We start from the raw sequence: 26,051 nt of genomic DNA on the forward strand, positions 1-26,051 counted from the left end.
CGGCAGCCGTTGCAATTCTCTGGTCCTAGGGTGCACCATGCGGCCTCATCGCTCTAATCTTAAATCTAGTACCTCTACCACCTCCAGATGCTGTACCCATTGCACCTGTCTGGTCGTATCTCTACACTACACGGCCGTAACCATATTTGGCAGGGGTGGGCCAGCCCGACCCCCACCTCCACCTTGTCGGTCTAGTGCTACTTCTGGTGTACCCAGTATATGGCTGATTTGTTCTGATCTGGTGGGTGGTCCACATACAACCACGCTCCCTACATCATGGCCAGGTGGTTGTTGGCTTTTGTGCTAGGGTTGCTATGGCCATCCCTATAAAATACTACTGTCTGCTGCACTCCGTGTCCCCCATACTTGTTTTCTATTACAGAGCGGACCATTCCTGGTGGAGTACAGTGATCTCCACTGGATCTTCTCCTTGGGTGCGTATCTTGGTGAGCACCGGCCGCTGCAGCACTTTTCGGCCATCACTGGATGTCCTCCGCCACACTGAATCCTTCTGGGGTCAGCGACATTATCCTCGCTGGACGGTCCTCCCTGATGAGTCAGGGACAGAACCACTGAGCGCCACACACCTGTCTGGTGGGTGAATTTTCTGCTAATTGCTCTGGCATTGGACAGGGTTCCTTAGTTCCTTCTGGGTCCGGGTGTTCCCTTATATTCTCTGCTTAGTTCTACTATCTAACAGAGGGCAGTCCCCTTGGACCTTGCTATTGTCTGCGCCTGTCAGGTACTTTCTCCCCCGGGGAGTCTTCTGTATATCGGTCGCAGCTGGTTTCTACATTTCATGTAGTCACACCCGTTTCTTTTATAGCGACTTCGCCATTCCTTATGCATATGGGTGTCTGTTGTTTTAGTGGTACAACCCAAGCCGCTGTACTTGCCCTCCCCGGGACAATGTATGCGGATTGATAGCCACTATTCTTAGAATGGCTAGTTGTCCATGGCCAATTCCTTTCCTATGGGGTGGTTCTTTTCATTTTTCCCTCTGGTGGTTCAGTTCCTGGTTCCTTGTGAGCTCATAGCGGGTACTCCTTTCTGGATTCCTCGTCCCCGTTCATTTGACCACACAGTTTCTATATGATGATCGTTGTTTGGGAGGGGCCTGGGTTGATTGTTCCCCTTGTGGGTTCCAATAGCCTTGTGGACCTCTTGGGATTCGTGTCTATCTTCCCATCCTCCCACGTCAAGTACCTGGTGTTGAGTGGTTTAGTGCTACAGTTTGCATTTCCACCTTATGGTCTCCTTCGGGAGGGACTTCCTCCTGTTTGTAGAACCTTCCTCCATAGATTGTTGGGAGTACTCCCCTTCTCCTCCCATGTCCTTCAGTCCAGTGTGTCCCTGCTGAGATTTCCTGGGCCTGCATCTCCCTGATACTTCATTTGACAAAGGAGGTGATTTGCAATAGTAATCGATCGGGGCCCCACAATTTTGATGCTGAACCTCTGATTGGAGGACAGAAGGAGCCCCTCCCTCTGTTTAACTGCCTTGATGCAGCGGCCTTTATTGACAACTACATCTGAGGGGTTAAACGGGTCATCCAGGTTGCTCCACAAAGCCATGCTACGGCCACTTCCGGGATCACGTACATTGGCCATGTGATCCTCTCTTGGCTTTGGAACTCACAGCAAATGCGCGCGTCCGAATCTCCCGCTAGCACTGGGGCAATAGATTCAGGCTCATGCATGCGCTGCAGGTTCTGACACCAGGCTAGGATCACCTGCCCAATGTACGGCACAGATCCCGGAAGTGGCTGCTGCATAGGATCACTGCGCAACCCAGATCCTGGTATCATGGCTAGGTGACAGGCGTATTGCACAACCAGCACCCGCTACTAGAACATAGGTATTGATTATCTATCCTCATCAGTATCAGATTGGTGGGAGTCCGACTCTCGATGCTCTCACCGATCAGCTGTTTGGGGGAAGTGCTGACGCAGGATACAATGTAGCAGACATATATAGTGAAAATCTGGAAAGCATAAAGGTGCATGGACATAATGATTTAACGAATATGATCACTAGAATAAGAATGTGTCAGCTCTCCAGACATCATAATTCTCGAGTGGATTTTCTAAGAACTGCAGCAATGCCAGGACCTTATACAGACATCACTAAAGTCAGCAGGGTCTGTTGGAATTTGCCAGTATGAAAACTGATCCGGAAAAGCTGTCTAAGCTCTGTTATAAACAGCACACATAAGATAGTGATTGTCCATATGAACGAATGATCCCACCAGCAACATGTGAAACTAAACCAACTCCCAGGTCCTTGAACAAAATGGCAAATGAGCTTGGCCCACCTGACAGCAGGTTGCATCTCCCAAGCTCTAGTAGACTGCATAGCTTGCAATATTTGTAATTATAATAATGTATTCAATGAGGAAAGGGTCGTATAGATCTCAAACGTGTTGTACATTTTACTACATGTAACTAATATTTATGATTGTGGATTTACTGGATTAGTGACAGTCCTGTTGGATCCTGCTTTTCTCTTCCATTGGTTGATGGCTTTTGGATTTGTCCTCTGAAGGGTTTGCACACTGGAGCAGGGCCATATTCACTAGAGGAGTGAAACATTTTGCTCTGAGTAGATTCACATTCTCTGCTAATATTATTTATTGAGGGTTTTTGTATGAATTACTTTCTCTGTTTTAATGTTGGAAAAATAGGATGCTAATGGAAGCAAGTCACGTGGAGGCCAGTGGATGACTATGGATTCTGTACAGTATACGGTTGATTCCTTTTTTTTCCTTGCCATAAGATGTTTCAACAGGATAGCCAAACGTATCCGATTTGCTTCTATCCTAAACACTTCCTACATGCCATGGCTGCAGTACAGAAGCAAGATGCAACTGATCCGTCATATTTTTAGCATCATTTATGCCGGGTTTGCGTTATTTCTACCAGACATCAGGTATTTTTGATAGGATAAAAAGTCCTGCCCTTCTGTCAAGAATACCTGATGTCTGGTAGAATTGATGCAAACTGAGCACAACTGATGCTCAAAATAATTCTGCATTCACGTGACCATATCCGCAAATTTTGGATCCGGTCTGCACTCCATTGTAAAAATGACTATTCTTGTCTTGAAAACGAACGGGACATGTTCTATAATTTAGACACGCGTATCACCATCTCTATAACATTTCATCCAACAATAAGGAACTCCCCGCGCTGTCTCTCACCGCAATCAAGTGTATGCACTTGCGGAGGATTGTAGCAGTCAGCTGAGCCCAGATGGAGTAAACTGTTCACCTGAGAGATGCACACCATGCGGCAAGTCGCGCCAAAGGGAGAGATCACTAGATGGAAAATAGAGGTAGATAGTGCAGACTGAGAGGCTACGATCCTCTGCTAGTGTGAACAGCAGTGATTGTGGTGACAGACATCTGCGCTGACAGCATGTGGAGCTTATGGAATAATTCCGAGGAGATACAGGACTGGGTAGGAGACATCTTTGAGGTAGTGGTGAGTCTCTGAGGCCTCTACCTTATTGCTGGATGAAACGTTATAGAGCCGGTGATACGTGTGTCTTTATTGGTATAGTGTGAATAGGAGCTTTTGGACTTGCTCCAGGTTTCTCTGTGCTCCGCTTCATCTATGCAGTTAGGGGCCCATCTACATTTTATATTTATAATATGTTTTAAAAACGGGATCAGCAACCTTTAACACTTCAGCTGTTGTGAGACTACAATTCCCAGCATGCTCCATTCATTTCTGTGGGAGTTCTGAGAGGAGAGGAGCAAGCATCCATACATAGTACATAGTAACATACATAGTTTATTAGGCCGAAAAAAAAGACAACTGTCCATCCAGTTCGGCCTGTTATCCTGCAAGTTGATCCAGAGGAAGGCAAAAAAAAAACAAAAAAAAACAAACCCTGTGAGGTAGGAGCCAATTTTCCCCACTTCAGGGGGAAAAAATTTCCTTCCTAACGCCAATCAGGCAATCGGAATAACTCCCTGGAATCATCTCTAGTAGCTGTAGCCTATAATATTACACTCCAGAAATACATCCAGGTCCCTCTTGAACTCTTTTAGTGAATTCACCATTGCCACCTCATCAGGCAGAGAGTTCCATAGTCTCACTGCTCTTACCGTAAAGTCCTTAAATATCAGAAATAAGGGTCTGGCTATGACATTACTTAATTCTCTCAGGAAACAGGGGTGTATGCCATCTGGTCCTGGTGATTTGTCTATTTTAATCTTTTTAAGACGCCGCTGTACTTCTTCCTGGGTCAGACAGGGCACTTTTAATGGGGAATTTAGTTTTTCATTCTGCATTTCATCTGACAGTTTATTTTCCTCAGTGAATACAGTGGAGAAAAAAATATTTAATAGCTTTGCTTTCTCCTCATCGCTGTCTGCAACTCCCCCCCCCCCCCCCCCCAATACTCTGTAGAGGGCCGACACCTTCAGATTTATACTTTTTACTATTTATTTAATTGAAGAACATTTTAGGGTTAGTTTTGCTCTCTTTGGCAATTAATCTCTTGGTCTCTAGTTTGGCACCTTTTTTTTTTTTTTTTTTTTTTTACACATTCAATTTTTTTCCTTAGTTTTTCAGTGCTTCCTTGCTACCCTCATGTTTTAGTGATTTAAAGGCTTTCTTTTTGTCATTTGTTTTCTTTACAGTTCTATTTATCCACTTTTTTTCTTCTTGTTCCATACCCTTTTATTCCCATAAGGTATGTACCTCTCACAATTAGATTTTTGGATGCTTTTACAAAAATCCTATTTTGTGGCTGTATTTTTATTCTTGAGGACTTTGGCCCAGTTAGTTAGGCCTATGGCCTCTCTTAATTGGCAGAATTTTGCTGTTTTGAAGTTTGGTATTTTTGTTCCTCCCTGAAGAAACGCTCTTTTGAATGATAATTGGAAGGTTATTACTTTATGGTCACTATTTCCCAGGTGTCCCCCAACCTGCACATTTGTTCTATCAGGTCTATTGGTTAATACCAAGTCCAGTATGGCCATCCCTTTAGTTGGGTCCTGAACCAGTTGGGAAAGGTAATTGTTGGTTATTGCAAAGAACCTGTTTCCTTTTCAGTTTCCCAGTCTATACCTGAGTAGTTGAAGTCCCCCATAATAACGACATCATTATGATCTGCCGCCTCGTCTATCTCGTTTAGTAGCAGATTTTCTGTGGACTCTAGTATATTAGGTGGTTTATAATAAACTCCTATTAGTATTTTATTGTAGTTTTTTTTTTTCCTCCATGTATTTCTACCCACACTGACTCCACATGTTCATGTCCCTCACTTACATCTTCTCGCATTGTGGGCTTTAGACAGGACTTTACATAAAGGCATACCCCTCCCCCTCCCCGGTTGTGGCGATCCTTTCTAAACAGACTGTAATCCTGTACGGTAACCGCTCATTCATGGCTATCATCCAGCCATGTCGTAAGTTATTCCCACTATGTCATAGTCCTCCTCACACATCACTAATTCCAATTCACCAGTTTTATTAGTCAGGCTTCTGGCATTAGTGTACATACAATTAAGAGGTTTATGTATATTTTTACCCTACACCTTTCCTTTTGAACTGTTCTAGTCCCTCCTTCCATTCCTCCGCCAGTCCCTATCAGCAGTATCTTCCCATCCTGTAATGTAATGTAATTCCCCCCCGTCCCTAGTTTAAACACACCTTGAACCTTCTAGCCATCTTCTCCCCCAACACAGCTGCCCCTTCCCCATTGAGGTGCAGCCCATCTTTACGATAGAGCCTTTAGCCGACAGAGGTCGGCCTAGTTCTCCAGGAACCCAAACCCCTCCTTCCTACACCAGTTCTTAAGCCACTTATTTACCTCCCTAATCTCCCGCTGCTTTTCTTGTGTGGCTCGTGGTACAGGTAGTATTTTGGAAAACACTACCTTTTTGAGCTCCTTGCCCTAAGCTTGTGACCTAAATTCCTAAAATCATTTTTAAAGGATAACTGTCGTATTTTTTTTATTTTTTTGGGCAGTATTTGATTGTGGTGATTTAATATCACCTTGGTGGCCCTATTTCAACTTTTCACTGTGTATTCAATTACCCCTTAATTCCACATTTTTGTTCCCTGTAGGCCTACTTTTACCTGTGCTTAAAATAGTGTTGCTAGGCATGGTCTGTCTGTCTCTTGCAGCGTGCAAGGTCACTTTACTGACAGCCAGGGACTGTAAGTAAATGATTAAAGCCAGGTCCTCCCCAGCAGCTGATAACAGTGCCTGGGCTGTGTGCACTTCTCCCTGTCCCTGCGCTTGGCAGACGCTCCCTCATTCAGCAGAGCTGGAGAATGCAGAGTCGAAGCAGCGCAGAGCAGGGAAGGGATATCTGCCATCTGCTCAGTGTATAAATGAAAGCAACATGTGGTAAGAGGACCCCTTTGTGCTGCAGGAGATTAACCCTTTAGGGGGGAGGGCTCTGGTTACTGACACTTTTGGGGAGCTATTGTTACTGGCTAGTGAGGGCAGTGGCGGCCATCTTAACTGAATAGTGAAATTGCAGTTTTATGCAGATTGGTTGCTAAGGGCTGAATCTTATTAAATATGGGGTAAGTCAGTCTAATAGTAACTGATTCTGGAATATCATGTTATTAGTAACTACATATATGAAAATTGAATTTGGGGTCTAAATGTGACAGTTATCCTTTAACCACCTCAGCTCCCCTAGCTTAAACCCCCTTAATGACCAGACCACTTTTTACAATTCTGCACTACACTACTTTCACCGTTTATTGCTCGGTCATACAACTTACCACCCAAATTAATTTTACCTCCTTTTCTTCTCACTAATAGAGCTTTCATTTGGTGGGATTTCATTGCTGCTGACATTTTTACTTTTTTTGTTATTAATCGAAATTGACCTAAATTTTTGCAAAAAAATGAAATTTTTCACTTTCAGTTGTAAATTTTTTCAAATAAAACTACATTTCTATTTAATTTTTCTCTAAATTTATTGTTCTACATGTCTTTGATAAAAAAAATGCAATAAGTGTATATTTATTGGTTTGCGCAAAAGTTCTAGCGTTTACAAACTATGGTACAAAAATGTGAATTTCCGCATTTTGAAGCAGCTCTGACTTTCTGAGCACCTGTCATGTTTCCTGAGGTTCTACAATGCCCAGACAGTAGAAACATCCCACAAATGACCCCATTTCGGAAAGTAGACACTCTAAGGCGGTGGTGGCGGACCTATGGCACGGGTGCCAGAGGTGGCACTCAGAGCCCTCTCTGTGGGCACTCACACCCTGGAAAAAGTCTATGGTGTACCAATATGCCTTTTCCTGTCATTCATCAGTGCAGGGTGCACTATGGATGGCACAGTCATCGCACTGAATGTAGGCAGGCTATTATAGCTAAATGATAAAGTACATGGAGGATATACTATATTGGATTGTAGTATTTAGGTAAAATTGCCGTGTTGGCACTTTGCAATAAATAAGTGGGTTTTGGGTTGCAGTTTCGGCACTTGGTCTATAAAAGGTTCGCCAACACTGCCCTAAGGTATTCGCTGATGGGCATAGTGAGTTCATAGAAGTTTTTATTTTTTGTCACAAGTTAGCGGAAAATGATGATTTTTTTTTTTTTATTTTTTTTTTATATATATATATATATATATATATATATATATATATATATATATATATATATATATATATATATATATATATATATATATATATATATATATTTTTTTTTTTTTTCTTACAAAGTCTCATATGCCACAAACTTGTGACAAAAAATAAAAACTTCCATGAACTCACTATGCCCATTACGAAATACCTTGGGGTGTCTTCTTTCCAAAATGGGGTCACTTGTGGGGTATTTATATTGCCCTGGCATTTTAGGGGACCTAAAGTGTGAGAAGAAGTCTGGAATCCAAATGCCTAAAAAATGCCCTGTGAAATCCTAAAGGTGCTCTTTAGAATTTGGGCACCTAGGCTGCAAAAAAGTGTCACACATGTGGTATTGCCGTACTCAGAAGAAGTAGGGCAATGTGTTTTGGGGTGTATTTTTACATATACCCATGCTGGGTGAGAGAAATATCTCTAAAAGTCAACTTTTCCCAAAAATTTTTTATACAAAGTTGTCATTTTAGAGAGATTTCTCTCACCCAGCATGGGTATATGTAAAGACACCCCAAAACACATTGCCCTACTTCTCCTGAGTACGGCGATACCAGATGTGTGACACTTTTTTGCAGCCTAGGTGCGCAAAGGGGCCCAAATTCTTTTTAGGAGGTCATTTTTAGACATTTGGATTCCAGACTTCTTCTCACGCTTTAGGGCACCTAAAATGCCAGGGCAGTATAAATACCCCACATGTGACCCCATTTTGGAAAGAAGACACCCCAAGGTATTCCATGAGGGGCATGGTGAGTTCATAGAAGATTATTATTATTATTTTTTTTTTTTTGGCACAAGTTAGTGGAAATTGATTTTATTTTATTTTCTCACAAAGTCTCCCTTTCCGCTAATTTGTGACAAAAAGTTAAATGTTTCATGGACTCAATATGCCCCTCAGCGAATACTTTGGGGTGTCTACTTTCCGAAATGGGGTCATTTGTGGGGTGTTTGTACTGCCCTGGCATTTTGGGCGGGGCTAAATTGTGAGCAACCCTGTAAAGCCTAAAGGTACTCATTGGACTTTCGGCCCCTTTACGCACCTAGGCTGCAAAAAAGTGTCACATGTGGTATCGCTGTACTCAGGAGAAGTAGGGCAATGTGTTTTGGGGTGTATTTATTTTTACATATACCCATGCTGGGTGAGAGGAATATCTCTTTTGGAATATGAGACTTTGTAAGAAAAAAAAATAAATAAATCAATTTCTGCTAACTTGTGACAAAAAAATAAAAATAAATAAATATTCTATGAACCTGCCATGCCCCTCAAAAGTGATCTTTATAGCGCCGCAGCGATTTTATGGTGTTTTTGCAGTGATCAGAAAAAAAATTCCTGTCACTGCGGTGGGGCGGACTGAACGCAAGTGTGCGCGCACAAGATCAGGCCTGATCGGGCGAACACTGCGTTTTTTTTGTAGAGCCTATAGAACATGTCCTATTCTTGTCCGCAATTGCGGACAAGAAAAGGCATTTTCTATATAGTTCTGGCAATGTGCGGATCCGCAAAATGCGGAAAGCACATTGCCAGTGTCCGTGTTTTGCGGATCCGTGGATCCGCAAAACACATACGGGCGCCTGACTGGAGCCTTACAGGGGGGTTATCAGGGAGTCTATATGGGGTGATCAGGGGTTAATAAGGGGTTAATAATTGACAGGGGGGGTGTAGTGGTGTTTGGTGCTACTTACAGAGCTGCCTGTGTCCTCTGGTGGTCGATCCAAGCAAAAGGGACCACCAGAGGACCAGGTAGCAGGTATATTAGACGCTGTTATCAAAACAGCGTCTAATATACCTTTTTGGGTTAAAAAAATCGCATCTACTGCCTGCCAGCGAATGATCGCCGCTGGCAGGCTGCTGATCCACTCGTTTATCTTCGGTTCCTGTGAACGCGCGGTCCTGTGTGCACACGTTCACAGGAAATCTCGCGTCTTGCGAGATGGCGCGTCAAGGAGGAATGAATCGACCGCCTCCGGAACGCAATCCTGCGTTAGGCGGTCCGGAGGCGGTTAAGGACGCTCCACCTACCTCTAACTTTGTCATTGGTTTCGATATGGACCATGACCACTGGATCTTCTCCAGCCTCTCCCAGTAATCTGTCAACCCGATCAACGATGTGTCGAACTCGAGCGCCAGGAAGACAGCACAACATTCAACGATCCCGGTCTTTGTGACAGATTGACCTATCTGTTCCCCTAATAATGGAGTCTCCCACTACCAGCACCTGTGTGACTTACCCTGCTCTCCTGGTTCCCTGCTTACTGGAGCTGACATTCCCCTGACTGGCAGAGGAAGTGTCCGGCTGCAGCAGTGCTCTCCCTGGACTGACATCCCCCTCATCTGCCAACCTTGCAAACTTGTTGGGGTGTGTCAGATCAGGGCTAGCTGCCCTGGCACTCTTCTCTTTATCCTGCTTTCTAACTGTTATCCAGCTACCTACCTCACTTTCCTGAGCCTCCTCGCTACCACCCTCCCCCACATCTACCCCATGCTGGGAGTTGCAGTTTCACAACAGCTGGAGTGCTGGAGGTTGCCCACCCCTGTTCTATAATTTGTAGGACAGCACATGGATGCGGATCAGCAGCGGATCGAAAATACGGTCATGTGAAAGTCGCCTAACGCAGTCCCCCGTCCCGTCCCGTCCCGTTCTGACAGATCAGTAGAGCAGACAGTTCATCGCCTATGTGAACTCAGTCTTACAGCTACAGTCACACATTTTGATCAAAGTACTGTGTATGAGTCCATTTGCTGAATGTAATTTGTAAAGGAACCAAAACTGTTAAATAATAGAACATTACAACTGTATGTATATTATTTATTCACAAGCGTTTTCTGCTTCTCAGGGCACAAGGGATTATAATCCTAAACAGATGGCCATTCGAGAGAAGGTTTTCAACACAATTATCAACTGTTTTAAGCGCCACGGTGCTGAGACCATTGACACTCCTGTATTTGAGCTGAAGGTAAGGATGTTTCAGTGATTTCGCCTACTTTCACACTAGCATTTCTATTTTCCAGTATTGAGATCCGTCATAGGATCTCAATACCGGAAAAAAAATGCTTCCGTTTTGTCCTCATTCATTGCCAATGGGGACAAAGCGTAACTTAACAAAACGGAATACTCTAAAAAGCATTCTGTACCATTTGGTTGCTTTCCCATACCGGAGAGCAAACCGCTGCGGTTTTCTTTCCGTCATGGGATGTGGCGCAAAACGAATCTGTCATGACCCACAATGCAAGTCAATGGGGACGGATCCGTTTAACTCTGACACTATCTGACACAATAGAAAATGGATCCGTCTCCCATTGACTTTGAATGGATTTCATGATGGATCCGTCTTGGGTATGTTAAAGATAATACAACCGGATCCATTCATAACAGATGCAGATGGTTGTATTGTCAGTAACTGAAGCGTTTTTGCTGAACCCTGCCGGATCCAGTAAAAACGCTAGTGGGAAAGTAGCCTTCTCCTACTCGTACATTATAGGTTTCCACCCCTGAACTTCTCTGTAAAAGCCACACAAGTTAATATTATTATTTATTATTATTATTATTTCTATTTAACCACTTAAGGACCACAGGTTTATACCCCCCTAAAGACCAGGCCCTTTTTTACAAATCGGCACTCCACAACTTTAGCGGTTTATTGCTCGGTCATGCAACTTACCACCCAAATGAATTTTACCTCCTTTTCTTCTCACTAATAGAGCTTTCATTTGGTGGTATTTCATTGCTGCTGACATTTTTACTTTTTTTGTTATTAATCGAAATTTAACGATTTTTTTTGCAAAAAAGACATTTTTCACTTTCAGTTGTAAAATTTTGCAAAAAAAACGAGATCCATATATAAATTTTGCTCTAAATTTATTGTTCTACATGTCTTTGATAAAAAAAAAATGTTTGGGTAAAAAAAAAATGGTTTGGGTAAAAGTTATAGCGTTTACAAACTATGGTACAAAAATGTGAATTTCCGCTTTTTGAAGCAGCTCTGACTTTCTGAGCACCTGTCATGTTTCCTGAGGTTCTACAATGCCCAGACAGTACAAACACCCCACAAATGACCCCATTTCGGAAAGTAGTCACCCTAAGGTATTCGCTGATGGGCATAGTGAGTTCATAGAACTTTTTATTTTTTGTCACAAGTTAGCGGAAAATGATTATTTTTATTTTTTTATTTTTTTTTCTTACAAAGTCTCATATTCCACTAACTTGTGACAAAAAATAAAAGCTTCCATGAACTCACTATGCCCATCAGCGAATACCTTGGGATGTCTTCTTTTCAAAATGGGGTCACTTGTGGGGTAGTTATACTGCCCTGGCATTCTAGGGGCCCAAATGTGTGGTAAGGAGTTTGAAATCAAATTCTGTAAAAAATGGCTGGTGAAATCCGAAAGGTGCTCTTTGGAATGTGGGCCCCTTTGCCCACCTAGGCTGCAAAAAAGTGTCACACATGTGGTATCTCCGTATTCAGGAGAAGTTGGGGAATGTGTTTTGGGGTGTCATTTTACATATACCCATGCTGGGTGAGAGAAATATCTTGGCAAAAGACAACTTTGTATAAAAAAAATGGTAAAAGTTGTCTTTTGCCAAGATATTTCTCTCACCCAGCATGGGAATATGTAAAATGACACCCCAAAACACATTCCCCAACTTCTCCTGAATACGGAGATACCACATGTGTGACACTTTTTTGCAGCCTAGGTGGGCAAAGGGGCCCATATTCCAAAGAGCACCTTTCGGATTTCACTGGTCATTTTTTACAGAATTTGATTTCAAACTCCTTACCACACATTTGGGCCCCTAGAATGCCAGGGCAGTATAACTACCCCACAAGTGACCCCATTTTGGAAAGAAGACACCCCAAGGTATTCGCTGATGGGCATAGTGAGTTCATGGAAGTTTTTATTTTTTGTCACAAGTTAGTGGAATATGAGACTTTGTAAGAAAAAATAAAATAAAAAATCATCATTTTCCACTAACTTGTGACAAAAAATAAAAAATTCTAGGAACTCTCCATGCCCCTCACGGAATACCTTGGGGTGTCTTCTTTCCAAAATGGGGTCACTTGTGGGGTAGTTATACTGCCCTGGCATTTTCCAGGGGGCCTAATGTGTGGTAAGTAGGTAAATGTCCAGTGAAATCCTAAAGGTGCTCTTTGGAATATGGGCCCCTTTGCCCACCTAGGCTGCAAAAAAGTGTCACACATGTGGTATCGCCGTATTCAGGAGAAGTTGGGGAATGTGTTTTGGGGTGTCATTTTACATATACCCATGCTGGGTGAGAGAAATATCTTGGCAAAAGACAACTTTTCCCATTTTTTTATACAAAGTTGGCATTTGACCAAGATATTTCTCTCACCCAGCATGGGTATATGTAAAATGACACCCCAAAACACATTCCCCAACTTCTCCTGAGTACGGCGATACCAGATGTGTGACACTTTTTTTGCAGCCTAGATGCGCAAAGGTGCCCAAATTCCTTTTAGGAGGGCATTTTTAGACATTTGGATACCAGACTTCTTCTCACGCTTTGGGGCCCCTAGAATGCCAGGGCAGTATAAATACCCCACATGTGACCCCATTTTGGAAAGAAGACACCCCAAGGTATTCAATGAGGGGCATGGCGAGTTCATAGAATTTTTTTTTTTTTTTTGGCACAAGTTAGCGGAAATTGATATTTTTTATTTTTTTCTCACAAAGTCTCCCTTTCCGCTAACTTGGGACAAAAATTTCAATCTTTCATGGACTCAATATGCCCCTCACGGAATACCTGGGGGTGTCTTCTTTCCGAAATGGGGTCACATGTGGGGTATTTATACTGCCCTGGCATTCTAGGGGCCCTAAAGCGTGAGAAGAAGTCTGGAATATAAATGTCTAAAAAATTTTACGCATTTGGATTCCGTGAGGGGTATGGTGAGTTCATGTGAGATTTAATTTTTTGACACAAGTTAGTGGAATATGAAACTTTGTAAGAAAAAAAAAATAATTTCCGCTAACTTGGGCCAAAAAAAATGTCTGACTGGAGCCTTACAGAGGGGTGATCAATGACCGGGGGGGTGATCAGGGAGTCTATATGGGGTGATCACCCCCCTGTCATTGATCACCCCCCTATAAGGCTCCATTCAGATGTCCGTATGTGTTTTGCGGATCCGATCCATGTATCCGTGGATCCGTAAAAATCATACGGACATCTGAATGCAGCCTGACGGGGGGGTGATCAATGACAGGGGGGGGTGATCAATGACAGGGGGGGGTGATCAATGACAGGGGGGGGTGATCAATGACAGGGGGGGGTGATCAATGACAGGGGGGGGTGATCAATGACAGGGGGGGGTGATCAATGACAGGGGGGGGTGATCAATGACAGGGGGGGGTGATCAATGACAGGGGGGGGTGATCAATGACAGGGGGGGGTGATCAATGACAGGGGGGGTGATCAATGACAGGGGGGGTGATCAATGACAGGGGGGGTGATCAATGACAGGGGGGGTGATCAATGACAGGGGGGGTGATCAATGACAGGGGGGTGATCAGGGAGTCTATATGGGGTGATCACCCCCCCTGGAAGGCTCCAGGGAGACGCCTGTATGTGTTTTGCGGATCCGATCCATCTATCAGTGGATCCGTAAAAATCATGCGGACGTCTGAATGGAGCTTTACAGGGGGGTGATCAATGACAGGGGGGTGATGAGGGAGTCTATATGGGGTGATCACCACAGTCATTGATCATGCCCCTGTAAGGCTCCATTCAGACGTCCGTGTGCGTTTTGCGGATCCGATCCATCTATCAGTGGATCCGTAAAAATCATGCGGACGTCTGAATGGAGCTTTACAGGGGGGTTATCAATGACAGGGGGGTAATCAATGACAGGGGGGTGATCAGGGAGTCTATATGGGGTGATCAGGGGCTAATAAGGGGTTAATAAGTGACGGGGGGGGGGTGTAGTGTAGTGGTGCTTGGTGCTACTTTACTGAGCTACCTGTGTCCTCTGGTGGTCGATCCAAACAAAGGGGACCACCAGAGGACCAGGTAGCAGGTATATTAGACACTGTTATCAAAACAGCGTCTAATATACCTGTTAGGGGTTAAAAAAAATCACATCTCCAGCCTGCCAGCGAACGATCGCCGCTGGCAGGCTGGAGATCAACTCTCTTACCTTCCGTTCCTGTGTGCGCGCGTTCACAGGAAATCTCGGCTCACGCGAGATGACGTCAATCGGCGTTAGCGTAGCCTGGGGGAGCCGCCGCGATGACGCCTTTCGGCGTTACAGTTGCGGCAAGTGGTTAAATGCTACCATGTTTGTGCAGATAGCATTTAAATAAAACTGAGAAACTTGCAGCTTATTTACCCAAGTTTTCTGGCATAGAGCCTTTGTAAATGACTCTTACAGTCTTTAGACCAAGTTTACTACACCTATAAGTTGGCCTTTTCTGCAAAATCACACTTCTTTCTGTTAAGCCATGTCCCCTTGTCAGACAAGGTGTAAAAAGGTTACAATAGTGTTTCAAAGGGGCATTCTGGTTATGCGATATGGGGCCCTGTTTTCTTGATCGGAGGGGGTCAGACTCTGAAATACAGAGTAAAGCATATACCAGTTTTCAATAGTAAATCTTCCCCAATGAGCTTTGTGTATCCACGTCAAGCATGGTGGCTTTCCAACCACACGGAAGTACTGTCAAATTCCTGAAGTTTGGAAGTGGCATATGTCAGTATGTTGGTAGATTTCACAGCTCATAGCATAGTAGATGCAGTAGTCGCTGTCTTGGGCTGCTAACATTCGCTGTGCAGTGATGCCTTCCAATCATGACTACAGAAGTAGCGTTCTTCAGCAGCTGCCATCAGGACAGCCAAACACTTACAGCGATTCCGCCATTTGCCAGTATAATAACGATAAAATGTCAGAGATGGCAAGAGCTTGGAGACAGTCTCACTCAGGCCATGGCACTGAAATAATAGTACATACCTAAATCATAATCACATACCATGCCTTTTCCTGTGTTTTCATAGTTGTAAAGGTGGAGCTTCTGTCTTTTACTTAGATTTTGCTTTAGGGACAATATACATATCTTTTATACAGTATGCATTATCTTTTTTAGGAAACATTAACAGGAAAATATGGAGAAGACTCTAAGCTTATATACGACCTGAAAGATCAGGGTGGTGAATTGCTCTCTCTACGTTATGATCTTACTGTATCCTTTTAAAAAGGAAGTGATCAAAACCGGTGCCCACATCACCCTCAGCCCAACCAGACTGTGGCTGGGAGAAGTTTGAATGGAGTGCCAATCGAGAACGTTCTCTGCTATTCCATTCCAAGTCTTTGGCGCTGACAAAGCTGTGTGCTTTTCATTCTAGTGAACCAGTTAGGTTTGCTTTTTTTGTTTTTGGGCTTATTGTCCAGTGCTTTCAGCAGTGTATACATGTATATAATTATCTATTTGTTTTAGATTTTACTGTATCTAGCACTGTGTGTCACTGCTTTACAATCCTTACCTATGCTGTCAGGTTCCATTTGCTCGTTATTTGGCAATGAACAAGATTACCAACATTAAGCGTTACCATATTGCTAAAGTCTACAGAAGGGACAACCCAGCTATGACCAGAGGCCGCTACAGAGAATTCTACCAATGTGTAAGTCTTTAAATATTATACAGACCAAACAAACATACCTACTGTGTAGTATTAACCCGTAGAGGACCTGCGCTGTACATGTACGGAGCTGGTGGACGCCACTTAAGTACCACTGCCGTACAAGTACTACAGGCTGATCAGGCGGGTGCAGGGACAGCGCCCGCCCAATCGACGGCATGGACCTGTCAGTCACTGACAGCCAGGCCCCTGCTGCATACGCCAGGATCGATGGAAACACCGATGTCTGTGTATTAACCCCTTGTATGCCGCAGTCAAAGCTGACCGCAGCATGCAGGTGGTTTGTGGAGGGTACAGGTTCCCTTCGGGTCCCCGAGCTGCAGTGACGGGGACCTGATGGCCAAGAAGGCAGCCCGATGCCTTCCATAGGCATCGGGGCTTGCCTTCTACGGAGGCCTGTGAGATCCAGCCCGTTAGGCTGGGTGTCACAGGCAGGCTGCCAGCATACAAGTTGACAAGATGTATTGTAATGCATTGCAGAGAGGATAAGGCCCCCAGAAGTTGAAGTCCCATAATAGAACACACAAACAGACATATTGGGTATTGCCACGTCTGTAATGATCGACACCATTACCTGAACGCCGTTAAAAAAAAAAAAATGAAATCTGCCCTCCGTGTGTCCATACAGCAGTTTACGATCACAAATGCGGTATTTCTGTAAACTACAGAATTAGGGTAATAAATATTGAGTTTTGTTTGGTTGTTAACCCTTTCTTTATTACAGGAGAAATGGATTAGAAATGGATTTAAAATGGAAAATCTGCCCAAAAAGTGAAATTCAGAAATGTCATCTACATTTTCCTTTAATTCTTGTGGAACACCTAAAGTGTTAAAAAAAAGTTTGTAAAATCAGTTTTGAATACTGAGGGGGTGTGGTTTCTAAAATGGGGTCATTTATGGGTGGTTTCTATTGTGTAAGCCCCACAGTGACTTATTTGGTATTTCTTTTCTATAAATAAAAATTAAATTATTTTGACTGAAATTTTCCACTATCATGAAGTGCAATGTGTCACAAGAAAACAATCTCAGAATGGCTTGGATAAGGGTTCTTTCCGTCAGGCAGTTCCGTTTTATCTTTTTCACAGATTTAAAGGTTTGCGCATGCGCAGACCGGGAAACTGGATCCGGTTTTCCCCTCACCCATGACGGCACCCATGGACCTCCCATCCAGGACAGGAAACCTGACGAGATGACAAGGTTCACCCCCCCCCCCCCCCCCATCCCCCACACCTCAGTTCAGGATAGGAGGTACCTGAGGAGTTCCCTCTAAATCATACTTTTCACCTAGATGGCTGGGGAAGGTCCGGGTCTACTACACCGTAAAGGGACCTATCCCTGGCGGCATAAGTCTCCCGTTGGACCCGTCGCCTAAGTCTGCCCTTCATCCTGCCTCCTCCCAATCCTCTTCGGGGAGCCGCTGTGGTCGTGTTCAGGCGGCTCCCGGTCCATGGCAGTGGCTGCGTCTCATTTCCAAGATGGCGGAATCGGGCTCCAGGACGCTCGGCGCATGCCCAGACTTGGAGCGGCTTCCGGCGCATAGACGTCATTTCCTGTGGCGGGGCCGGAAGTTCAGCTGCCGTGGATTAGGCGCCCCACCCCTTTTTTTTTTTTTTTTCCTTGGGCCATGGAAAGGAGCCGAGGCCTGTGCTCCAGACCGAAACCGAATCAAAATTTTGGTATCGTGACAACGCTACGCCGATCAGATCGGCGTAGGGTTGTTTTGAAACCAAAATTTTTATTCGCTTTCGTCACCCTAAAAAAGTATTGCGATACTCAATACCGCGCAAAAAAAAAAAAAAAAGACAAAAAAGCCGCGTGCATTTCGCATTTTATGAAACATTCGGCCCATAATAGAACAGTCCTATGCTATTTTTTTTGGGGTGACAAAAAAATGGCGAATGCTCACCGCATAGGAGATATTTTTTTTATAATTTAATAGTTTTGGACAGCACTATGTAATATGTTTATTTATTTATTGTTTATATATTTTATATGTAAAATTGGGAAAGGGGGGATTTAAACTTAATATTTTAGGTACCGCACCTGAAGGGTTAACTCAACTGCAGCTGATCGCAGCTCCCTGTCACAAAGGTCGGGTGTCGGCTATTTGATTCCAGCACCCGCCTCCTGTATTTGTATTACAGGTCAGTTATCTTCATTGGTGGCGCAGTGGCCACAGCCCCTCCCCTCCTCCTCCCATCTCTTCTTACTGGTGGAGGCGGCGGCAGCAGCACAGGGGGGAGGGAGAGACTCCTCCTGCGCTGCTGAGAACGATCATCTCCTGTGCCCCGCCGCTGTATTGAGCAGAGCTGCGGGTCTAGTCGCAAATGGCGACAAGACTAAAAAATCTTGCCGCCATTTGTAAATTCTAAGTCGCATTGGCGACCATTTTGGTCGCCATCTGGAGCCCTGGCCGAGGCGCGTTATAAATTTATAAATCCGGCAGCAGGAGAAGGCAGCCAGCCGTGAACGTACACAGTGCTGTGCAGGATCTGGAGCAGCCGCGTATCATGTCAGAGCCAGGTGACACCGGACGCGCGAACCCCGTGGAACCCTCGAGGCCCACAAGCCCGGTATTGGACCTGAGGAGGGGGAAAGATTTTTTTCGTAGGTTGCTAAAGTACCTAAGAAAGCTTCCGGCAAATCCAAACATACAGAATGTGGAGGATGTAAAGTGCCTATGTCTTCTACATATGTTAAACCATTATGTCAATCGTGTATTGATAAGCTAGTGATGGAAGAATCCCATAGCTTATCAAAATCCACTAAGGCCTTAGTTTGTTTGGAAGTTAAATCTTCCATAAAATCCTTCAAGCGAGGCCGGCAAAAATCGCCAGAGAGACAGGCCTATAACTGGGACTCTGACTCTGAGCCTTCCGGAATAGATGGAGACCTAGAATCAGACCAGGATTTGTCCTCTGATTAGGACTTCTGATGAAGATACAGCAGGGAAGTCTCGTTTTTCCTCCAGAAGATGTAGAGCCCTTATTAAAAGCCGTAAAAACTAATATGCAATTGGAGGACGTTTAAGAGCCTAAAACTATTGCTGACCAGGCTTTTGGGGGTCTGGGCCCAAAACACCATAGTTTTTTTCCATTCACAAGAACATTTGAAGCATTAATTAAAAAGGAATGGAGAAATCCGGACAGGATTTTTTTTAATTACAAATTCTGTCAAGCGTAAATACCCGTTTGAGGAATCAGTATCTAACGTATGGGACAGGGCTCCTTCCGTAGATTCTCTGGTAGCAAAGATCGCCAAAAAAATCTGACCTTCCCTTCGAAGACCTAGGCTGTTTAGGAGACCCTTTAGACAAAAAGGCAGATGTTTATCTCAGACGATCATGGAAATGTGCCTCGACAAGTCTCAGACCGGCCATTGCGGCCTCGTGGGTATCTAGGTCTTTAAGGTTATGGCTGGGGCAGTTAGAATCTCATATCAGAGACAAAACACCAAGAGAAGATTTACTTGCCTCTCTACCAACCTTCCACAAGGCGGCAGATTTTTTGGCAGACTCCTCCACGGATATAGTTTGTTTTTCTGCCAGAGCTGCGGCCATGTCAAATGCAGCTAGGTGAGCTGTATGGCTTAGGTCTTGGAAAGGGGATTAGGGCTCAGAGTCTAGACTTGGCTCTCTCCCATGTGAAGGTTCTAGACCAGGCATGCTCAACCCGCGGCCCTCCAGCTGTTGCAAAACTACAACTCCCATCATTCCCTGACAGCCTACAGGTATCATCCTACAGAAGGGCATCGTGTGAGTTGTAGTTTTACAACAGCTGGAGGGCCGCAGGTTGAGCATCCCTGTTCTAGACTGTTCGGTTCATCTCTTGATGACCTATTAGAGAGAGCTTCAGACAACAAGAAGAGGTTTCCGCTCCCCCAAAAGAATCCCTTTTTTCGTAAACGTCAGGCTATGTTTAAAGAGCACAGCAGTAAGCAGAGTAATGTAAGTGAAAGAGATTCTCTAGGAAGTCTGGGGGTTTTCTGTTCAAAACCCAGGACAACAAACCCAAAGACAAATCTCAATGATGCCAGAAGTCAGGTGGGAGGAAGACTGTCGGACTTCCTTCCAGCCTGGAAATCTGTGTCCCAAAACAAATGGATTTTAAGCGTAATAGAAAACGGATTCCGGCTGGAGTTCCTTTCTTGTCCAGAAATTTTTTTTTCTTCCAGTCTGCCCCAAAAATCAGGAAAGAACGGAGGCCTTACAGTCAGAAGTTCTTTCCCTCTTCCACAAGGGAGTAGTTTGGCCAGTTCCCATAGCAGAAAGAGGCAAGGGATTCTATTGCTCTTTGTTTCTGGTAAAAAAAAAAGCCGGATGGAACATTCAGGGTTATTCTAAATCTAAAAAAACTGGACAAATCCCTAGTGTACAAAAAATTCAGAATGGAGACCATAAAATCTACTGTGAATCTTCTCTTCCAGGGTTGCTTAATGGCAAGTCTGGACCCAGAGGACTCATACTATTATGTGCCAATTCATCCTTCCTCATAAGTTTTTTAAGAACAGCGGTATGGGTTTCGGGAGAGTTATTACATCTCCAGTACAAAGCTCTTCCGTTCGGTGTGTCACAGGCACTGAGGATCTTCACCAAGGTGATAGCCGAGGTGGCAGCTTTTTTAAGACAGTCAGGCATTTCTCTAATACCCTATCTGGACGATTTTCTGATTGTTTCTCAGTCAAGAGAAGGTCTAGAAAAAGATATCAAGTTCCTCTGCTCCACTTTAGAAGACCTGGGGTGGTTAATCAATTGGAAAAAGTCAAACTTGATTCCTTCTCAGAGTTGTGTTTTTTTGGGGATTCAGTTGGATTCTTGTCTACAATGGAGTTTTCTTCCACCACAAAGAAAGACAATTATAGAATTGATATGGTCAATCTTTGTCTTACCGGTGTACTTTCAGAGAAGTGATCGCGGTACTGGGACAAATGACGTCTGCAATCCTGGCAGTTCCATATGCGCAGATCCACTCCAGAAATCTTCAAGCAGATATCCTGAGGTGGTGGGACGGTTCTCTGTATTCTTTAGATCAGAAGTTCCATCTATCCTCAAAAGCAAGGCTCTCCCTGATGTGGTGGATCCCAGAGCATCTTTCAGCAGGTGTCCCATAGACATTCCTAGATCAGACCATTGTGACCACCGATGCCAGTCCTTGGAAATGGGGTGCCCACTCCCAGAGTAGGTAATGGCAGGGGAGGTGGGACCTGAATACAAGAAAGGAATCGTCCAATTTCAAGGAGTTAAAAGCGGTACTAATGGCTCTGATGGTAGCATTTCCGGAAGTATGAAACAAGAGGATTTTTTTATTCGGACAATACAACAGTGGTGTCCTAAATAAACCGTCAAGGGGGGGACAAAAGTCTTCTCCCTCCTAAACCTATGCCAGGAGATTTTTTTATTTAGCAGAGACAAGGATGCTCTTCCTTTCAGCAATTCACTTGAAGGGAAAGAAAAATACTGTAGTGGACTTCCTCAGTTGAGTTTCCGTAAAACAGGGAGACTGGTGCCTGAACAAAGAAATACACTGCTCAAAAAAATAAAGGGAACACAAAAATAACACATCCTAGATCTGAATTAATTAAATATTCTTCTGAAATACTTTGTTCTTTACATAGTTGAATGTGCTGACAACAAAATCACACAAAAATAAAAAATGGAAATCAAATTTTTCAGCCCATGGAGGTCTGGATTTGGAGTCACACTCAAAATTAAAGTGGAAAAACACACTACAGGCTGATCCAACTTTGATGTAATGTCCTTAAAACAAGTCAAAATGAGGCTCAGTAGTGTGTGTGGCCTCCACGTGCCTGTATGACCTCCCTACAACTCCTGTGCATGCTCCTGATGAGGTGGCGGACGGTCTCCTGAGGGATCTCCTCCTAGACCTGGACTAAAGCATCTGCCAACTCCTGGACAGTCTGTGGTGCAATGTGACGTTGGTGGATAGAGCGAGACATGATGTCCCAGATGTGCTCAATTGGATTCAGGTTTCAGGATGTTGCAGGCAGCAGAACGTTCTCCATGGCGTCTCAAGACTGTCACGTCTTTCACTTGTGCTCAGTGTGAACCTGCTTTCATCTGTGAAGAGCACAGGGCGCCAGTCGCGAATTCCCAATCTTGGTGTTCTCTGGCAAATGCCAAACGTCCTGCACGGTGTTGGGCTGTAAGCACAACCCCCACCTGTGGACGTCGGGCCCTCATATCACCCTCATGGAGTCTGTTTCTGACCGTTTGAGGCTTGAGCAGACACATGCACATTTGTGGCCTGCTGGAGGTCATTTTGCAGGGCTCTGGCAGTGCTCCGCCTGTTCCTCCTTGCACAAAGGCGGAGGTAGTGGTCCTGCTGCTGGGTTGTTGCCCTCCTACGGCCTCCTCCACATCTCCGGATGTACTGGCCTGTCTCCTGGTAGCGCCTCCATGCTCTAGACACTACGCTGACAGACACAGCAAACCTTCTTGCCAAAGCTCGCATTGATGTGCCATCCTGGATAAGCTGCACTACCTGAGCCACTTGTGTGGGTTGTAGACTCAGTCTCATGCTACCACTAGAGTGAAAGCACCGCCAGCATTCAAAAGTGACCAAAACATCAGCCAGGAAGCATAGGAACTGAGACGTGGTCTGTGGTCACCACCTGCAGAACCACTCCTTTATTGGGGGTGTCTTGCTAATTGCCTATAATTTCCACCTGTTGTCTATCCCATTTGCACAACAGCATGTGAAATTGATTGTCACTCAGTGTTGCTTCCTAAGTGGACAGTTTGATTTCACAGAAGTGTGATTGACTTGGAGTTATATTGTGTTGTTTAAGTGTTCCCTTTATTTTTTTGAGCAGTGTATTTTCTCAGATAGTCCAGAAATATGGTCTGCCTTCGGTAGACCTGTTTGCCTCCGGAACAAACAGGAATGTAGAAAGTTTTTTCTCCCTAAATCACTTAGACAGCCCATCAGCAGTGGATGGGTTAGCACAGGACTGGAGTCTAGAGTTGGGGTACGCCTTTCCTCCCTTTTGCCTAATCCCTTAAAGGGGTATTCCAATCTTCACTTTTTAGACTTACCCTTGTTCACTTCCTGGATTCTTCTCTTGGCCGGGCTGCGCAATGTCCTGAACGCGCATGCGCCATGGTGACTTATTCCTGGCCTGTATAGTACAGAGCCGGTGTGCGCGTTTGCGGCTCTATACTATACTGGCCTGAAAGAAGTCATCATGGCCCATGCGCGGCGGCGTGCTCGTTCAGGACATTGCCCGGCCGGGAGAAAATCTTCAGTCTTCTGCGCAAGCGCGGCCCGGCAGGATTCGACAGGAGAGGTGGCCGTAACCAGGGGAGACGAAAGACAACTATCAGGTAAGAGGGGACTTATTTTCTCAAAAAGGGCAGGAATTGGGTAAATAAATGTATTTACAAATAATTATCACTGTCAAATCATTGACGGATTTAACAGTGATCATCGTGATGGGACTACCCCTTTAAGTGTTGAACAAGATGGAGAGTGAAGGAGCATCTATCATCTTGATAGCCCCAAAGTGGCCCAAGTGCTGGTACTCGAATCTTCTGAAATTGACAATGCAACCTCCCTGGACTCTGCCATTGAGGGAAGATCTTCTTTTCCAGGGCTCGTTACTTCACCACAATCCAGAATTCCTTCACTTGTCAGCATGAAGGTTGAAAGGAAAATCTGGTTAGGAAGGGGTTTGTCAGTTAAAGTGGTCTCCACAATGCTAAAAAGTAGAAAGGAGGTGACCTCTAAGAAATGTATATAAAAATTTGGAATGTGTTTTCTATCTTCTTAGGTTATAGTCCAGATCCTCTTAAGTCTCCAGAAATTCCAAAAGTGCTAGAATTTTTACAAGCAGGGCTTGAAAGACATCTTAAAGCCTCACTTTGAAGGTTCAGGTAGCTGCCCTAAGTTAATTTTTTGATTATAGGTTAGTGGAGCATCCTTGGATCAGGAGATTTTTATCTGCTGCTTCTAGGTCTCAGCCTTCCCTCAGATCCTTGTCCCCTCCCTGGGAGCTAAATACAGTTCTTACGGCTCTATCCCAGAAACCATTTGAACCATTAAGTGACATTTCGATTAAGATTCTCTCTTGTAAATTGGCCTTCCTTCTTGCTATAACCTCGGCCAGAAGGGTATCTGAAATACAAGCTTTTTCTGCATTCCCTCCCTATACTACCATCCTAGAAGACAAGGTTATCATCAGGCCTATCCCTTCTTTTCAGCCAAAGGTGGTTTCAGATTTCCACGTAAATCAGGATGTGATTCGTCCGTCCTTTTTGCCCTAACCCAGCCAAATGCCTTAGAGGAGAGATTTCATTGCTTGGATGTCAGAAGGTGTCTACTGTTTTACTTAGATTCCACTTCTCCTTGGAGGATATATGAAAACCTCCTTATTCAGTTCCAGGGAAAGTGTGGGGGCCATACAGTCTCCTCTAGTGTGATAGCTAGATGGGTTAAGAATGCTATTTCGATGGCCTACTCTACTCTTCTCTTGAGCTTCCCCCTCCAATGGGGGTTGGGGCTCATTCTACCAGGGCAGTAGCTACCTCCTGGACAGAAAGGGCTGAGGCTTCGTTGCCCCAGATCTGTAGAGCGGCTACTTGGAGTTCTCCCCACACTTTTTTTTAAAACAGTATAGGTTACATCTCAACTCAGATGCGGCCTTTGGGAGAAAAGTACTTCAGGCCGTAGTCCCCCTATTTTTGGACTTTTTTTTTTATTCTCGCATTGGTGACGTCATGGGTGAGGGGGAAAAAAAAAATTGCTGCCATATACCGGGTATTTTCTCGGGCCAAAAGTGACTGAACTGAAGACATCCTGATGCTTTCCATTCAGAATGCATTGGGATAAAACTGATGCGTTTTTTTCCGGTATTGAGCTCCTAGGATGGAAAACTTTAACGCTAGTGTGAAAGTACCCTTAGTAAAGGCGTTCCAAAGATATTGCAACATAAAGTAACACATGTCCAATAAAAAAAAAAAATGCCTGGTCCTTAAGGTGAAATATGGTAGGGTCCTGAAAGGGTTAATTAACCACTACCAGACCGGGACATTTACCCCCTTCCTGACCAGGCCTAATTTTGAAAATATGAAATGTCACTTTATGTGGTAATAACTTTGAAACGCTTTGATTTATCCAAGCCATTTAGTGATTGTTTTCTTGTGACACATTGTACTTCATGTTAATGGTAAATTTGAGTCAATATGTTTTACCTATTCACTGTTTAATAAATTTGAATCTCTCTGCTTTTCAGACAAATAGTGAAGCCTCATAAAATATTTATTAATTAACATTCCCCATATGTCTACTTTATGTTGGCATCATTTTAGTAATGTAATTTTTTTTAATTTTTTTTAGGACACTAGAAGGTTTAGAATTTTAGAAGCAATTTTTGAATTTTTTAAGAACATTTCCAAAGTCAACTTTTTTAAGCACCAGTTCAGTAGCACCAACCCTTATATGACCAAATTTTAGAAATGACACCCCTCAAACTATTCAAAACTGGTTTTAGAAATGTTGTTAACCCTTTAAGTACTCCACAGGAATTAAAGCTAAATAGATGTGAAATTTAAAAATTCGGTGGTTTTTGGAGGGTAGATTTTGCTGGAATGGTCTTTGGGCACCATTTTGCATTTGAAGAGGCCCTGAGGTACTCCCACAGTAAAAAAAAAAAAAAAAAAAAGTGACCACATTTGGTAAACTACACCACCCAAGCAATTTTTAAGGGGCGTAGCGAGCACTTCACTCAACAGCTGTTTCATAGAATTTTTAATAGTTGGGTGTGATAATGAAA

At 44.0% G+C, this 26,051-nt stretch overlaps 1 protein-coding gene across 1 annotated transcript in view; it reads left to right on the forward strand.

Moving 5' to 3' along the window:
* Positions 1 to 26,051, forward strand: part of LOC121008948 (histidine--tRNA ligase, cytoplasmic-like) — a 113,949-nt gene that overhangs the window by 11,111 nt on the left and 76,787 nt on the right. The window contains exons 3-5 of the mRNA XM_040441785.1: positions 10,456 to 10,575; positions 15,710 to 15,805; positions 16,119 to 16,244. Of these exons, the coding sequence (XP_040297719.1) occupies positions 10,456 to 10,575; positions 15,710 to 15,805; positions 16,119 to 16,244 (342 nt within the window). The remainder of the gene's footprint in view (positions 1 to 10,455; positions 10,576 to 15,709; positions 15,806 to 16,118; positions 16,245 to 26,051) is intronic.

This window comes from Bufo bufo, chromosome 1 (assembly GCF_905171765.1).
Source record: "Bufo bufo chromosome 1, aBufBuf1.1, whole genome shotgun sequence".
NCBI classification, from domain to species: domain Eukaryota; kingdom Metazoa; phylum Chordata; class Amphibia; order Anura; family Bufonidae; genus Bufo; species Bufo bufo.